The sequence below is a fragment of the Acanthopagrus latus genome, chromosome 15, assembly GCF_904848185.1.
Source record: "Acanthopagrus latus isolate v.2019 chromosome 15, fAcaLat1.1, whole genome shotgun sequence".
NCBI classification, from domain to species: domain Eukaryota; kingdom Metazoa; phylum Chordata; class Actinopteri; order Spariformes; family Sparidae; genus Acanthopagrus; species Acanthopagrus latus.
Window position 1 is genome coordinate 22,036,376 of NC_051053.1, and position 17,616 is coordinate 22,053,991.

General features: G+C 43.7%; 1 protein-coding gene across 31 annotated transcripts in view; it reads right to left on the reverse strand.

Annotated features, from left to right (window-relative positions):
- The window catches only part of LOC119033424 (transcription factor COE3), a 95,232-nt gene that overhangs the window by 49,787 nt on the left and 27,829 nt on the right, over positions 1–17,616 (reverse strand). For all 31 annotated transcript variants that reach the window (XM_037123514.1, XM_037123511.1, XM_037123513.1 and 28 more), the window contains 4 exons: positions 17,499–17,562; positions 17,126–17,181; positions 14,941–15,014; positions 13,067–13,135 (listed from right to left, as the gene is read on the reverse strand). In XM_037123514.1, the coding sequence (XP_036979409.1) occupies positions 13,067–13,135; positions 14,941–15,014; positions 17,126–17,181; positions 17,499–17,562 (263 nt within the window). The remainder of the gene's footprint in view (positions 1–13,066; positions 13,136–14,940; positions 15,015–17,125; positions 17,182–17,498; positions 17,563–17,616) is intronic.

Consider the following 17,616-nt stretch of genomic DNA (forward strand, 5'->3'; position numbering starts at 1 on the left):
AGGGAGCTCCTGATCTCCACCGAGGCTCGGAGGCTCGCACTGTGAGGGGGGTGGATATGTGACAGCCTAGCAGAGAGAGAAGAGAGGAGAGAGAGGCGGAGAGATACAAAACCCACAAGGGTCTATTAGGGGGTTGTTGCAAGTTAATGTAGCTACAACACACTTTTTTGTGTCGTATTTTGAAAGGCCTGAGCAATGATGTTGTCATTTGTTGTTTGATTGCGGGGATAGCGGAGGGTAATCTTAGGAGACACGCGGGCTCTCACACTACATGCACACACATAAAAATGCAGAAAGAGAGGAGACAAGGCGGTGGGGGAAAGCTAGAGGGAGATGGAGGAGAGGAAAAATATAACAAGATTCAAACACTCTTTTATCCTCGAAAATCCCATATTCTAATGCAAGGGCCCATCCCTCTTTTAGTTGCAACCATTTCGTTTGTAGAGCCGAGCTCCAATCAATATCATTATTTTCACAGAGGATCGAAGCGCCTTCACCGAGTTAATGGGGGATTGAGGTGGTAAACGTTTACCCTCTCACTGTCAGCAGAGCAGTGGTCCATAGTGGGCCCAGATGACAGCACTGGCCCCACTGTGGACACACTATGTGGAGATGTCCTGTGGGTAGACAGGCTGCATGGACTGTCAACCGCCTGCCATGCCCTAGATGGCCTAACATATCAGCCACTTGAGTTAGAGCAGCAGCATGGGCTTTGACTTCTACTGGAGCTAACAGAAACAAACCAGCCAGTGCTGGCAGCAGCATTACTGCACCGCTTGACACTGTTATTGTTGATACAAGGAAAAGTGGAGAAAGACTTTGAATGTCCTGTGTAATTTTAACAAAATATGTCAACGTAATGCAGGAGTAATCAAGTAAAAATACTAAATAACATGCTGCATTAACATAAAACATTATTTTGTCCGATGCTAGCCGTCTACAACTATGCATCATCTGTTCTGTCGGATTTTTGAGAAATGAAGACTAATCTGCAGCTGGCAACAGCAAAGCAAATTCTCTCATATAGCAGCATATGCTAAATAGCTCTTCAAGCGCGCAGATGCATTGCTGTAAAATACTTCTCCTGTCTGCGTATCTGCATCTCCCAGATGGGTCCCAAGCTGTGCCAAACTGCATCTCATCAACTGCTATGAACTATGGCATCACATGACCGCAGGAGATATGTGGAGTCCTATTCTGTCGTGCCTTGGCACAACATGGTCAAGCGATGCATCATCAGGAAGCCCACACTTTGTCAAAAACTGGAGGTAACTAGCAGCGAGAGGAGGCAGCAGAGAGAGTGCTTTTTCTGCTCCAAGTGGTGAAAGTTCGGTTCAATACACGGGAGAAAAGAACAAGACTTTTGTCCGATTTCTCTCTTTTTTTTCACTTTGGAAAAAAGACTAATCAGCAGAGTTCGAGTTGATTTGGGTTTGCATGAGGGTGTGACAGAGCAGTGAGAGATTTCATGGGACGTTGCCCCATGATTCATTGAGTTATTGGTTTCCGCCCTGTTTTAATCGCTGGCGGGCCTGAGCCAAAAAATCTCGGAGGATTCCGGAGAGCTCTTTTCTCCACCGTTCAGCAGAATGGAATTTGGTCTGCAAGTGCCTCACGTCATTCGAGGCGTCCTTCACAGTTTCGGGGGCCCTAATTCAAACCACATGGAGGCCAGCGTCCGGTTACGGACCTCTGCAGAAAAAAAAAGAGGACACGTTCCCATTGGCTGCTTCGGGATGGGAAATGGGGTGTCTTGATGGAAAAAGATAACAAACACATCTAAGTAGGAGTCACAACATAGCCAAAGCACACACACATTCACATGCATAAATATACATACACATGTACAGACACGGGACATATACAAATATGCAAGCATATACACAAATACACACACACAGAGACGGAAACATACACTTATGGGCCTGCAAAAGCTGTTTGCTTGACATGATGGAAGAATGAGCAGCAGTCTCTGTAATATTGCCCCTATTCTTCATTGACAAGCATATATATTTTTTGCTGTTCCCAACTGACTTTGCAGCGCTGAACTCCATTTATGAATTATCTGACATATTTCCTGCTATTTTTTTGACAGGAGTACTCAGAGGAAATTTCAAGGCACCTTTCTCCTGACAAGTAGAAATATCAATATTTGAATAAATTGCAGATTTGGATCTCCTCACATGGATGCTCTCCAGCAAGTGTGTGCGTGTGTCTGTGTGTATGCGTGTGTGTACCGCGGGATGAATGTGTGTTTGTCTGTGTATGTTTTTGCATGTGCGTGTGTTTGTGTGTGTGAGTGAAGGGAATGGGAAGGGGTTTGTTTCATTCTGTTACCACGGTCTTATCCCCCTGAGCCCGCAGGCAGAAATCTGTATGCAGCATTTCATTAGGAGGGAGCTCGACTGAGTGACATGTGAAGCACACCTCGCCGTCGACCTGATGAAGTTTACTTCTCTCAAACAGCAAAAAGCCACTTTGTAGACTAGCCCTTTTTTCCACAGAGGAAGAGAGGGGGGTGATGGCTGAGCACCAATAAAAGAATCATGAATGTTGTTTCACAGAATGACAGGCCTATCTGTACACAAATATTTCTCTTCGAGAAAAATGTAAGCTTCAGAGCTTTTTTTTTTCCCCTCCTACCGTTTTAAAGTAGATTTGACTTGATAGAGCTGACAGTGTTCGAAATATGATCACCTAAATTCGAAGCCTTGTAGGAAACATCTAACAAGATGCACAAAAGGGAGGATAGAAATGTTGTTATCTCGCAAAACGTGGCAGGTGTGATGTGAGGAAGGCAGCATCTCACCCAGTGAACTAAATAATTTACAAACAAATACACTATTGTCCTACAGCCTTGATAAATACACCGTCGCCGTATAAGAGGTCAATGTCAAGCATCCATAACACTCAGCGCTGTCTTCTTAAAGCTCCTGGTGTTACGTATGAGAGACTTCTGCCTATCTGTCTCACTCTGTTTAGCTGTAGTAGCTGCCATTCTGTCTGCATGTCTGCTGCTGCCGCTGATAGATCACTCTCCTGCCCACCCCTTCAACCTCCCCCCCTCCCCCCCGCACCCCGCCATCATTTCAGGGAGCCTGAGAAATGGCTTAGCCATGTGAGGTTACTCAGGTACCGAAAAGGCTGCGACCCCGTGACCCCCCCGGGCCGACCTCCCTGACCCCAACGTCATACTTTCTCCCTCTCCAACAGAAAACAAAAACAAATCTTATCATGCGCCTCCGTGGCTCAAAGGGAAAAAAGAGAGCCCTTATATCAATGTGGTGCTTTGACAATCATCTATCCACATGACCTGTGATTTCTCCAACAGGGTCTGCTTGACACTTACAACAGAGAGGTGACGGCGTGCAGGTTGTCCATCTCTCGCCTCGCCTGCCCTTATCTCCTTTCCTCTCCATCTCTCTCCTCACTCCTCCTTGTGTGCACAACTTAATAAGCAAGCAAGGGGTAGATTCCCATTATGGAAACCCTGGAAAATGGCCCGGACATTTCCCCCCATATCTGGGATCTCCATCTGGAGAAGGCACTCTCGCTCTCACTGCCCCCCTCGTCCAATCTCTGTGTGTGTTCTGGTGAGCCTACGCTGCAGAGATGGCTTTCACTCTCCACTGGCTACAATGAGATTGGCCCACCAGGTTGACTCTATTCGAATCGACAACCCATTTCAATAACGTAACAAAACAGAACAGAGTGCTGATGTTGAATAAAACATTTTTGAGGGTGCCCAGGGGGGCGAGATGGGGGTCTTAAATTATCGGAATCTGTACGATTTTGGAACACTTTAGCAGAAACATACATCCATCTACACATAACAAAACACAATCCGTTACGTATTGATTTGATAATACCATGAAATTTGGTTAGTTTCCCCCTTTCGTGTAGTCCTGAACTGCGTGTGCGCTCACATCAGTTTGGGCTGCTTCATAACTAGACTAAATGGTTAACAGACTAATAAAGATTACACTGAGGTCAGCAAGTCACTAATCCCCGGCGTTATTAGTAAAAACAAAGTCTACAGCTTTACGCCATGCACCTCATCACATCTGAGTGCCTATGCACGTGCATAAGGTCCGAACATAATATGGTGTGACTTAAACCATACAATGAGAAGAGAAAATAAATATGCTAAGAGCAGCAGGGGTGGACCGGGCCAGGCCTCTGCGGACCTATGTCATCACTCCCTCTGGTCTCGGCTGCGCTCCCCACCCGAGCGAAAGGCTCAATGATTACGGAGGCTCAGCTTCCCTCTAAGAAAGCAAACCGGAGCTGCAGTCCAAACAAGTCCGAGCCAGCAGCGAGGGAGCACCGCTACACCAGGCAGCTCGGGTTTACCGTCGCCTCCGACCTGGCTGGCCCCCGGGCTTGCATTAGTCCCCCAGCCCACCCTCTCTAGGACAAACAAACAACCACCACTTACACAGTCAGGGACGAGCAGTGAGGCAGGGAGAGCTGGTGCCACCAGCACTGTGTGGAGGGGAACCTGACCCAATTGGATTTGCTTTATCACCCCATATAATGACTCCCAGACTGGCCTGTTCCAGTGGTAGAAAATAAAAATTGCCCCCAAAAAAAAAGAGAAAAAAAAAAAATCTGCCTGCCTGCCATTCTGAGTTTGGCCCAAAATGGGCAGCTCCCCCAAAACAGATGGGGAGGCATCTCAAAAATGTTCTCTGCCTCTGGGGACATGTGGTTTTCCCCATCATTATATAACTGTAAACTCCTGGATGTCAGAGATTGGGGATAATAACTTTCAGATGTTGGCAGCGCGGGCCAATGCTGGGACCTGCTGGATGGGAACGGTTATTTGGCAGAGGGGAGGAAGTCCGAGAGATTAGGACTAAGATGTGACAGGGGGAAAAGTGGATCTGGACCGGAGCTGAGTGGGTCGCCTTAGCCTGTCCCAGTGCGTTTGACATTGTACCGGACCCTAATGATGACCGTGTGGGAGGCAGGGGCTCGGCGAGAGTGTGCGCGTGGGATAGAGAGCGAGACACAAATTAATATCAAAACCACAGGAAATCATGTCATCGTGTTAACACGCCGAAATCAAGCTAAAGTGCTCGGGCTTGATCCACCACTTTTAGCATCCCATTTCAATTTTCAGATACATTTGATATGACAGTTTTAGCACTCCCCATTGCAGTGCAGATGTGCCACTAATTCAGAAACAGACACACCTCCTTCAATAAATGAGTCCTTATAGAAGTGTCATCCCGTTAAACCATTTTTATTGGTTTGTCTCACACGGCGGCGGAGGATCATTGTTCACTGCGGATGTGGTCGTTGCTCGCCGGTGTGGTCAAGGTTTGGTCACTCCTCTAATGAAAAGAAACATCTCCTCACATTTTTATATATTCCAGCTGGTCACTGTGTGGTTAAAAAAAGAGGGGCAGAAAAAAAAGGCACAATCCTGTTTTTTCTCCTTTTTAAATATTTTTTCCCCCTCTGCTTTAAAGTATCGATCGCAGTGCTGAACAAGCAGAGGAGTGTTTTTTATTGTAAATCAATACTGATCGATCGGCTGCCCGGGTGTTGAATATGGATCAATATCACACCAGGCTGTGGAGGAGATCTGATTTCAATTGGCAAGAGGAGCCCACAGCAGGTTTCCATCAAGCGGTAATTCAAGACATGGGAACATAAGTCAGATGGATTGATATAGACTAGCCAGGACCTTTCTTGCCACTGAACCAGCTCAAGGAAATTTCTGTCATATATCATTAACGCAGTCGGGGCAGGCAGTAAAAAAAAAAAAAAGAGAGGGGGAGCATTGTACCTCAGTGACCCTCAATGAGGAGCACTGGTCAAACATTGAATAAATATTCCATTATGAGCATGAAGGTTTTTTTTTTTTTTTAATAAAAGAAACTCTGACCAACTTAAACACTAAAATAGACACTGAAGCTCTGCACTCTGCACACACACACACACACACACACACACACACACACACACACACACACCACATTGTGGTCATGTTGTGTGGAACTTCTGGTCCTGATTATGCCGAGGTCAGCCCGAGATTCATACTGTAAGCTGTTATTAATTTACTGAACAAATGTCCTGGAGAAAACGGGTGAATGGTGAAATATTTTCGTTACACTTATCGAAAGGTCCATCTTTATTAAACCCGCACATTTGTTTAATTTAAACACGGCGAGAAAACACGTAATGTAATTTTAACAGCACGCATGTGTCGCCAAAGTGCAGCGAGCATGTGTGTATGTTAAAAAAGCAGGTCGCCCCGTCCATTCATCACTTGTTTGTGATTCCTGAAGAGAAAGGCACTGTTCCAAATGACAGCATTGTAAAACAATAAAAACAGAGCTATAGTTAGAAATAACTTGTCACTTTTAATAAATGACACTGGTTCAGGGCTCTTTCTCAGGGGCTTCTCCTCCGATACATCCCGGGCACCCCTGGGGCCAACAGAGCAGCCAGCGGACCAGCTCGTTTCCCCGAGGTAACTGATGACCCTATCCCTGAATTTCCCCCCATCTTTGTCCTGTGACCTCACACCAGCGGGAGCAGGACCATGTCCGATGAAATCTTCAGACTGCTTCCCATCCTAATCTTGCCTGTGTCACACTACAAATTGCTACATTCAGAAAATGGAAATAGATTGAGGTGGAGATGGAGGGAGGGACTGACAGAGGTAGGGAGAAAGGGAGAGGAGGGTAGGGGAGGGGGGGGAGCGGAGGAAGAGTGCATCGACAACCAGTCCCCTAAGAAAAATACTTGAGGAAAGAACGACTCGGGAGATCCCGACAAGGAATCACATCTCAGCGAACATATTGATCTGATTTACAAAACCTCCACTCTAATGCGAAACAAATGGCGTGGGCGTGAACTGGTACTTAACCATAAAACCCCAGCATTACTCCGTCTCCGATGAAATACCACATATATCCCTCACCAGGGCCTAATGTGCTGTTTTACGGCCAGATACGACTGAGGTTGACCCAACAGTTTGTTTGACAATTAGGGGAAACCTAATAAGGATTGAATGGGAGTGAGAACATGCCAAGAGAAAGAAAGGAGACCCTTATTCAAAAGAAAAAAAAAAAAAAAAACGGCTAAAAAAAAAAACACTGGTCTGAGTGACCTCAATGTGATTCACAAAGAATCAGGAGCTGTTTGACAAAAGCTCCTGCGTCATTAATGCTTTAAAAAACCAAACAACGGCTTCAAAACAGCTACAAAGTTTAATTATAAAGGAGGGCTGCTAAATATTTGAGAAAGAGTGGCATGTTTTATTCACTTCAGATTTAATTTCAATAATGTAAGATTTTCACCACGGTGGCTTATTGCAGCAGTGTGTCGGGGAAAAGTGAATAAATCTTGAGCGATTGTTTTCTTTCATAATATCAAAATAAATCACTCACATTGCTCCACAGCCAGATTTAAATCACATTAACGCTGCGCTAAACCAAGTCGGCAAATGCGAACGGAGATAGTAAACTTTAACAACATATGCACCGAGAGAAAATCTTTCGATAACCTTTTTCTTATTTCCATGTGTGCGTAACCGTGTGTGTATACAAGGTCCAGTGTTGCTCTTGGCCCAGCATTCATCCCATCACCCCGGCTCTGGCCTTGTTTCTGTCAGCAGTGAACCAGGGGAGTAAAGAGAAGGAGAGGAAGAGAAGGAAAAGAGGGAAAGAGAAGGGGGTGGTGAAGGGGGGAGGGGTTGTCTCCATGGACAGATGGACTGCTCTTTCTCAACACATGTGGAACCATGTTTCGTCTTTCACTGCCGTCAAGCTGGAGCCGAATCCGTCGCTCTGTTGGCCCGCGCCACTCTTTCGTACTGCACACCTCTCTCTTTAGCAGAGCGCGCGTGCACACACACACACACACACACACACACGAGTGCACACACACAGTCACGCACAGAGACACACACACACGCAAGCATCTCCGTCTTTCTCTGCACACATGTTAAAGTCATCACCCCTGCTCAGCGCTAGTAAAACACAACACCCCCGGCTTCTCTGCTGTTGTCAAGTCTTGCCATTAGCTGATGCCACTGGGGAATCCTACCCTAGTGAGGTGGGTCTCCCTCGGGAGCGTCAGGCACCACGTTACGTTCAGCCGCCACTCATGTGAACCCAAACATGTGAGCATAATTTGGAAAATATCATTTATACTGTGCGTCTTTGTACGTGTCTTGACATTTACAAACTGCGATAAAACCGACATGAGGGAGGAGGGAATAGAAAACAGGGCGAGAATAATTTGAGGTAATGTTTTGCTTAGTGAACAGTATTACCCAATCCTGGATGTTGGAGCACTGGGAAGGAGGTTCTGGCTCTGGGGCTGCAGCGAGGGTCTGGGTTTCATTTTTCGGCAAGTGCAAGCCAAAGGAGAGCTGCCAAGTACAGCTTTCGCTCTCAACACTTCCTGCTCTTCCTCCTCTGGCACGGGAGGAGACAGGCTTCACTCAAACATCACGTCGACTCAGGCAGGGGTGGCCAGCTTATTCTCCCGTTCTCTCAATGGGTGTCAAAAATTCACATCTGTCACATGAATTAGACCAAACACGGCCATAAATAAAAAACGCCGAGATGGATATGTTGTTAAGCCACAAATAAAAAAAAGGTGCGCGCAGGTGTTTGCACGCGTGTGTAAATATGGAAAGAGAGCACTTCCTATACAAGTTAACAGCTTTAAATGACTCACTGCAAAGCCCCCAAAGAAACGGTGCGGTGCAGGTCCCACGGCTCGGCGGAATAATGTAAAAAATCCAGAAGGAACACCTGCAGCAATCAACTCTCAATCACAACAACAGTGACCCCATCCACTGCATCATTTTCATTACGGATGGTGGGAGCACAATGCTAGATTAACACTACCTACCGAGTGCCATCTTAATTGCCCCTCTGCAGATGCAGTGAAAACATGTCATTTAGGTACTTCATAAACAGACTTCTCTTTGCAGGTTATCAAGACAGCCGCTCGGCGAAAACACACCCTCGTTTCCAATGCTGATGTGCAATTAAAATGGTTTTAGAAATCCTCTTTGACAGTCCAGGGCTTAGCCAAAAATGTAAATGACATTAAAGGAGACAATGAATTTAATTTTGTTTAATGTCCCCTTTCGCTGATTCTCATTTACATCACATTTCCACATAAAGGGCTGACCTTATAAATACTGGCATTTGTTCAGCTTTTGGAGGTAATCACGGTTTTGCAAAAACCAGATGGGTGCACACAAATTTTCCGATTTGTTTCTTAGAAGGCCGAGGGAACCACATGTGAGACGCTCTAAGACTGCGCTCTTTTGTTCCTGGTAAACAACTTGACAACAAGTCAAGTGCACTCTGGGAAATGACCTCGTAGGTGTTCCACAAATGAACGATAACGCAAAGTCATTTAGAAAATACAGGCTGGCTAATGAGGGACATAACGGAAAGCTAAGCAAAATTTACATTAGGCCAAAATTTAATTGCATTAACACACGAACAGGTGCGGTGAGGCCTTTATAAATGAGCTAAATGAATAAAAGCCTCCCACAGCACAACCATGTGTGCTGACCAAAAAAAAAAGAAGAGACAAGGGGAAAAATAAGGGAAAAAACAAGTCAATGTCATGAATTATTCAGTGGCCGGGCTGCACTCCAAAGGTCGCTGCTCTTTGACCTTTGTGACAGGAAGTGAAAGGGAGTGCCGTAGCGGCTGGAATAAATGGAGCTGACATGTTTAGATCTGCTCCACAATCCGTTTGTGAATGGCAGCGTAAATTGACACAGGATGTTAAACTGTATGAACATATATTAAATTCAGAATTCATATATGGGCAGAATACACACTGATACCACGCTCTCCCTGCCGTCTGTCTCGATTCGACTTGCATAAATTGCTGCAGCCCTCTCCGAGTAGAAACGTGACCTTTGAACCCGGACACGCAGAATGAGTCATTTTCTCTCCTCTTTCAACAACATGTGCTGTCTTATTACAAAATCCATGTGTGAGCCCGGACAATGTATCTAATCTTTCACACAAGAGAAGACAAAGTCAATATGCAAGAGAGTGAAGACAGATACCAGACCAGGAGAGTCATCGCAAATTGAGTTATGTTTGGCTATACACTACATGCACTGTAAATGGGAAAAGCATCTAATCAGATATTGGGTACCTCATCACTATAATTCTAAAGACTCAAATTACCGACTGAATAAACCTACACCCCCACTTACTTTAAGGCACCATTAACTTATAAATGTGACATCTGTAGCACTGCTGGATTTATAAAGGGGAGAGATGATTAGACTGAACTGCAGAGAGTGATGCGGTTACAGCCACAGATCTACAATTAGTCACAAGTTAAATTTACTGTTTCTTTTATTTAACGTAAGCAGCAGCGAGTGACTTTGAATTTTTTTTTTTTTTTTTTTTTTTTCCTGAACCGATATTGGAAGGAAAGGGGGGGAAAAAAAGTACGCTTGTGCTATTGAAAGACAATAGACTTTTCTTTGTGTGGAGCAAAATATGCAGCGACGTTCCTTAAAAGATATTGAGATTTGAGTCACAACACATAAACCCACCCAAATGCAACTAAAATAGGGCCTTTTCTTCATCCAAAAAAGGAGTATGAATAATGCAAGGGCATCAAATGTAAGTGCTGAAATATTTAGAGACCAAGCAGTGCTGAAACTTTGTGACAGCTGTTGGGCCTATATCTAACCAACTTTTTTTTTTTTTTTTTTTTTTTTTAAAAGAGAATCCTTCCTCCTATAAAAATCTGAGTGAAAATCTGTATCAAAACTCTGAGAGAAAATAGGGTAAACAGATGTCTGGCTTGACCGCAGGAAAATAGGACACATTTGGAATGATAAGTTTCCCAAACTCCGTTGGATATGCCAGATCCATGGGAACGCCAGTTAATGTCTTGCTAGATGCCAGCTAGCTGTGTGCGCTTTCCCCTCTTACCATCTGGGAAAATGTTACAGCGAGTGAACGCCATCAATGATTCACTCCAAATCTGTTTCTTAAGGTTTCGGCCATGCTACTGTTTCTCTAGGAAATGTGGCAGTGCTCGCTGGTTTTCGTACTGTAATTGTAGACAGATGAGACATGCCTGATTCAACAATCAAACCTCTCCTCTAGGTTTATGTCACTCAACTATGTTCTACTCAATTGGAAATAATCAGTTTCTGCCAGCAGCGACCGCAGCACAGGTGCCTGTAATGATGTGCATGAGAAAATGACAGATGTAACAGAAATGGCTGTAAAACATGGGAGCTTTAACTAAAAGCTTACCCATATGCACAGCGGGAACAGTCGAGTGATTGCGGTAAATAATCTTACAGTGTGCTCTGGTCAGGTCCGTAACTCTTGCTAAACCCTGCAACCTTTCACAAGCACCCCTCTCCGCAAGCCTCCCTCAGTCACTGGGAACCTGTGTGGGTCTGTTAGGGTGAGCTGACGGGCTCATAGTTACGACATGGAGACAATGGGAGGGTCTAATGAGGAACATATGCTTTTGTGTTTCAACAGAGCCGCTCATTGTGCAAGGAAAGGGATACTCTACTCCTATTCAGGCTCGTCACAATGAAAATCCGAGCCCTCCCTGAGCCAGTTGAGCTTACAATATCCATCCGCTTCTTTTTTTCCTGTCCTTTTTTTTTCCCACCCCTCTTTCTTGACTTTAATTCTCCATGCGTTCATTTTGCTTATTGTACTTATGTTACATGTTTTGTCCCGCAGATTGAAGAACAATGGTGTGCGAAACTCTAAGCAGTAAAAAAAAAAAAGAAAGGCAAGCAGAGAGACACAAAGCAAACATAAAAGCGGCGGAAATTAGGCAAAGTAGACGTCTCAAGTTATATGTTAATGCTCGCGCTGTCGTCCCCTCGCTAACAAATGCACTCGACTAATAAATGAAGCGATCCCTCAGTGCTTTTTTTGGGGTATATGATGCACTGTGGCTGTCAGGCGTGAAAACATAAACAACACGCAAGCGAGCATGAGGACGTGCACGCTTGTGTGTGGGTGTCTGTCTGTCTGTCTGCTGAGTGTTTGTGTCCTCGTCTGTGTGTGTGTGTGTGTGTGTGAGTTTGAGTTCAGACAGCAGTAGCTCTGGTAATCCATCCAGGCTCCCAGGGCAGCCAGCTCCTACTTCCTGATGCATGAGAAGCCGCTGGAGTGGAGTGGCAGCAACAACTGCTCAGCCCTATTTGATTACTAATAAGAGAGTTGTCCCCTCTGTCAGATACCAGGCATTCTCCACTAAGCAAACAGTGATTCCGGCTAGTCAAACATTAGCATTGCTGTCTCTCCCCGCTACGTGGTGAGAGTTACATTGAGATCGACGCTCAAACGACACCCCCTACCTCACCCTCATATCCAGCACACACACACACACACACACACACACACACACACACGCATAACTACCTAAACATATTCAAACTGAGCAGGACATATAGTTTCACAGTGTGAGAAAAATGTCAATGCCAGAGACGAGGCCATTTATTCTCCCTCTTTAGAAAGAGATGAAGGTAATATAAATGTGGCAGGTGTAGCTTCCCCCGAAGGTGCAGAACAAAACAGCAGACATAAAATGTTTATCCCTTCTAAAACGAAACTTTAATGGCGTCTAGCTCGCAGCTAACTTGAGAGAAGGAAACAGTCAATGAAAAACAACTATTGACAGTGTAAGCGTCACCGTCGTAAACAAAGAGGAGAAGCCAGCCAAATAAATGTGAAGTTGCCTAAGCTAATTAGGTGTATTCCCAGCATGATCCTCTGGTGATTGAACCACCTGTGATTGAACAAACCCTATCCAGGTGGTGACCGCCCCTCGGTGCACAGGTACCTGGGAAAGACGCCCCTCAGCCACTCACACAGAATCACCCACAGTTCCCACACTGTGGGCTATAAGATGCAAGTCAGACCAACTGGGCCGTCTGGCACACCGGGAGGGAACTCATTTGTTCACCAGCTCGTCCGTGTGCCTCAGTCACTCATCCATTTAGTCACTCAGACGCTCACTCATTCACTTACTCGTTCACAAACACCAAGCGAAGCGGCGCACAGCTTACCTGTCAATGATCACAGGGTCTGATGGAGTCTCGTTCCTGTTTCCGCAGCTTTTCTTGTCACAGCATCGGCTGTGGGAACATAGACAAGGGTGTTTCAGAATGAGCAACACTTTGCTAAATAAATAAAAATAAATAAATAATGCACACAGAACCACATACATTTAGCAAGTGCCTTGGAGTGGTTTTTGATATCGGTTAAAAAAAAAATAAATAAAAAAAAATTGCCATGAGATTTCCTTCACTCAATCTATCCATTCCATTGATGCTGATGGCTGATAAAAATGGTGAAAACAACATGTTGTGTTGTTTGGCTTAGTGTTGGAGGGGAGGGGAGTGGGGATTGGGCCAGGAGGCAGGGGAGTCACTTTTCACAGCTTCAGCTTTTGTTTACCTCTAATTGCCAAGCTGCTATTTCTGAGGGAGATGCAAGGTGCCACCCTCAACCAATATTTCTGCGGGGCATTTATCAATTATGGCCTCAAAAGCACTAATCTATCTTCCACCACATGTTTCAGCCATCTCCTCCCTAAGCCTATAGCTCGCTGCCTCTCACTTCTTTGATTGGGACTTGAATCAAAAACTGCAAAAATAAACAAATACATCATCCCAGCTTCCATCGGAAATGAAAACATATAAACATATGAGAATGAGATTGATTTATGCCATATGGTGCGGAGAGGAAAACAAAGATTCTGTGCAAAGCTACTGTCAGTCAAGCACACGCTATTTAAATAAGTCTGATTTACATGACTTTCTAGCAGCAGTAATAAAGATGTGTTTTATAGCCGAGGCGCCTAATAGTATTAGAGGAAAAACATAATTCAAAAAAGCAGTTCAAATCGCAAGCCTAAAAAAATAAGATATCAAAAGATTATTCTTATTAGAGCTGTTCTTATCATGCATATCTTCTTATCTGACAGAGCACTTCTTTATTCAGCAGCAAAACGCACCTTTTCCTGACACACACACACAAAAAAAAAATATTACCTCCAGAGCACAAGCATATTCAACGTGTCACAAATAAGTGATGGATGCTTGTATAAATTGAGCGTGAGTGATGAGTTTATGCATGGAAAAAGACAAATCATTCTCAGCTCTCATGCTGCACTTGCTCCCAACCAGTAACTTGAACAATGCACCGGTGCAACAAAGGAGAGGTTAACCGACAGTATCCGAATTCAATGTTCACAAAGCTCATGCTGAGCTCAACAATAACAACAAAAGGCGTTTTTCCTTTTAGTATCAATGACACCGCTGAATAGCAGCGCAATATGAGAGGTTGAGATTTATGTGGTTAAATGACGCTAAAAGGCTCGCTGATCATTGTTGACAGGTGGGATCAACCGAGAACTGACTCTGTGTGCCGGAGTGAGAGAGAGACAGAGAGAGAGAGAGAAAAAACTGATACATAGCGTGCGACTTGTGTGCATAACTTAACAGAAAACACATTGTCTCTGGCAGGCTTTTCTTTACATGTAAAAAAAATAAAATAAAATAAAATAAACCCGCAAATTAACAAACATAACTTGTGCGCACTGTCACTGGCTGTTTATTACACATTCAATTTCCCCTCACTGAGGAAGACAGTCAGTTCACTTTCACTGTCATATTCATATTCGTATCAAAGTTGAATCACAGCGTATCAAAGTTGGAAATGACAGCAGCTAGCTCTCTCTCTCTCCCTCTCTGTGTGTCTGTGGCTGCTGGAGGACCACAGGACAGCGTGGATTGCTGCATCACATCATGAGTGTCAAAACTTATTGAAGGGGAGGGAATTACTTTTTGCCTGGATCTGCAAAATGGACCAAGCGGTGAAAAAAAAAAAAAGAGAGAGAGAGAGATTGAGAGAGAGAGAGAAAAATAATAATGCTTACCTGCACATAATTTCATGAGTAAGAAGAACTCTGCACATTTCTGGATTCTTGTCCTGGCCCTCATAAACTATGGCCTTTGAAAAAAAGAAAAAGAAGAGGAAATGAGATGGAAGCAGAGTGAAAACACAGTCATCTCTTTAAACACACATTAACTGGCAAATAATTAGAGTCACGTTTCTGCTGTTTTTACACTTGATAAAATAAATCAGGGCATGAATACACATGATGACACTGACGGCTGGAATATTTTCTAACACGAGAGCAAAGGTTAAACACGGAACGCGGTCAGGATAATCAGCAATCTCTTAGTGTTATAAATTATATTAATTAATATAAACATCAATGACACCTATCTGAATAATTACAAAAATAACCACCAGCAACAATAATAATAATGAAGCCAGTGAGAATAATTCTAGTGGCTGTAATAATAATAATAACAACAAAAAAAACATAATCACAAAATGAATGCCAATGATGAGAATAATAACATTAAATTGTATTTTTTTTTTCTTTATTAATCTAGATAATATCCTGTGGCTCAGACAGACAGACAGAGAAGGAGAGAGAGACAGAGGGATTTTCATAAGGAGAGATCCAATAGAAGTGTCATCAATATGCTTATAATCTGGGGATATTTGGGGGAAAGTGTTAATGGGCAATCTGTTGTTTATTTTGAGCCGCTAACAATGATCTTTCTGTGGATAAAAAGCGGTGTCTGGCGGTACGGTTGAGTAATTTTTGAGCATTGGCTGAAACAGATGGCGTGGAGCTATCAGTTCTGCCGCTCTTCTCTCCCTCCCTCGATCCCTCCCTCCTTCTTCCATTTCTAAGGATAGACACTTCAACTCCCCTCGTAGGCAACACTGAACCGGCACCGGGTGGAAGGGAGAGAGAGAGAGAGAGAAAAAAAATAGAAAAGAAAAGAAAAGAAAAACGCGAAGCTAAAGGCAGCACATTATCGACTAAATACCTGAGAAATAACACAAACAATAAAAATAAGAAAATAAACAGCGTGTTATTCCTTTAAATCTGACAGGCATTGTTAATTATTATTTAAATATTTTTGAGGCCAATATGAGAGTGATCGTGAGAAAAGTGACGTATCTGAACCAGGTCGCATCACTCCTCGTATTTTAAAATCTGTCCCACTTGACCTGATGGTTTTTTTATCTGTCTTTTTTTTAATTTTTGCTCCTTTTTCTATTTTTTTTTTTTTTTTTTTTTTTTCATCGTCTGGGAAACCGGGCGATTATCTGTATTGGTGTGATTTATGTCGCTGTTTGCAGCTGTAGAAACACAAATCCATAAATTGCTTGTTCTGCGTCATTGACTCGGATCATTCGCACAGGAATGTGTGTGACCGGTGGGGTCCACGCTGCCTCCCTGTTCCACGGCTCTATTCAGGGGGAGGGTTGTGGGGGGGGGAGAGGCTTCAACCTTAAAGCCTCGATTTAATAAGGAAAAGTGAGATGCAGGGCTCGAATGACGGCGCGTGATTTTATTTCAAGAATTATAATCACGTTTGCAAATGTTTGCGTTGGGCTCGAGACGCGCGTTAAGACTTTATAATAACATTTTAGCGCGCTGGGCTCTGGGTGAAAAAAAAAAAATTAAAAAAAAAGTCACCCTGATGCTTGAGAAGAGGAAGATGAAGGATTTTTATTATTATTATTTATAAATATAATACCTGATGCATTTTTTTTTTTTTAAAGAAATGTGTTTAGAGCGTCACCTCTGACTCTTTGCGGGGGGAGGAAGTCATATTAGATCATATGGAGCAGACGCAGTGTTTAAATGTTAATGTTGGACAAACTGAGCCCTGCGAAGAAGCCCAACTCTGCCCTGACTAAAATTGACTTTACACTCGTGCAATATGATATGGAGCCGAGCATTAAACAGTCAAAATGGAAGCTGTCTGCTCTTGTTACAGCCGTAATATGATTTTAGTTTGTGCCACAGATGCATTTTTTTGCAATCGAGGTTATTTATTTTATTTTTTTTTCTCTTCTTTCCAAAAAAAAAACAAAAAAAAAACACGCGTGTGGTTGTGTTGTGCATCTCTGGGGGTGATGATTTTGCACGGCGTGTTAAGAGTTTGTTTTTTCTCTCTCTCTCTCTGCACAAGTAGAACCATGGATGTGTTGCACACGCGTTAAGAGAAACAAGTGTAACAGCAGCTTACCTGCTTCGTCATGGAATCGATTAGCCGTATGTAAAGATCCTGTTCTGTTCTGACGCCTGGGGAGGGAAGGAGGAGAAGAAGAAGGAGAAGAAGAAGAAGAAGGAGAAGGAGAAGAAGGAGAAGAAGAAGGAGAAGAAGAAGAGCACTTGTGAATTTGCAGGCAATAAACACAAAAACATGAAGCCCAACAAAAGTTAAGCAACATGCAATAAAAAATGTGAAAAGCTCAGACACTCATCACTCTGCTTTTATTATTATCATCATCATCGTCGTCGTGATAAATATTATTGCAGGTGCTCTCATGCATGCAGGCAAACTTAAGCTCGATGCATTTGCACGTGTTTGCAAAAATATCGACGACACTTGAACTCACCGTTGCTGTACAATAACTGTAGTTTGTAATGTATCCCATTGTTAGTTTTTTCACTGGTTGGTTCCTGCAGGAGACAACAGTTTGTGGAGAAAAAAAAAATCAACCACAGCAACACAAC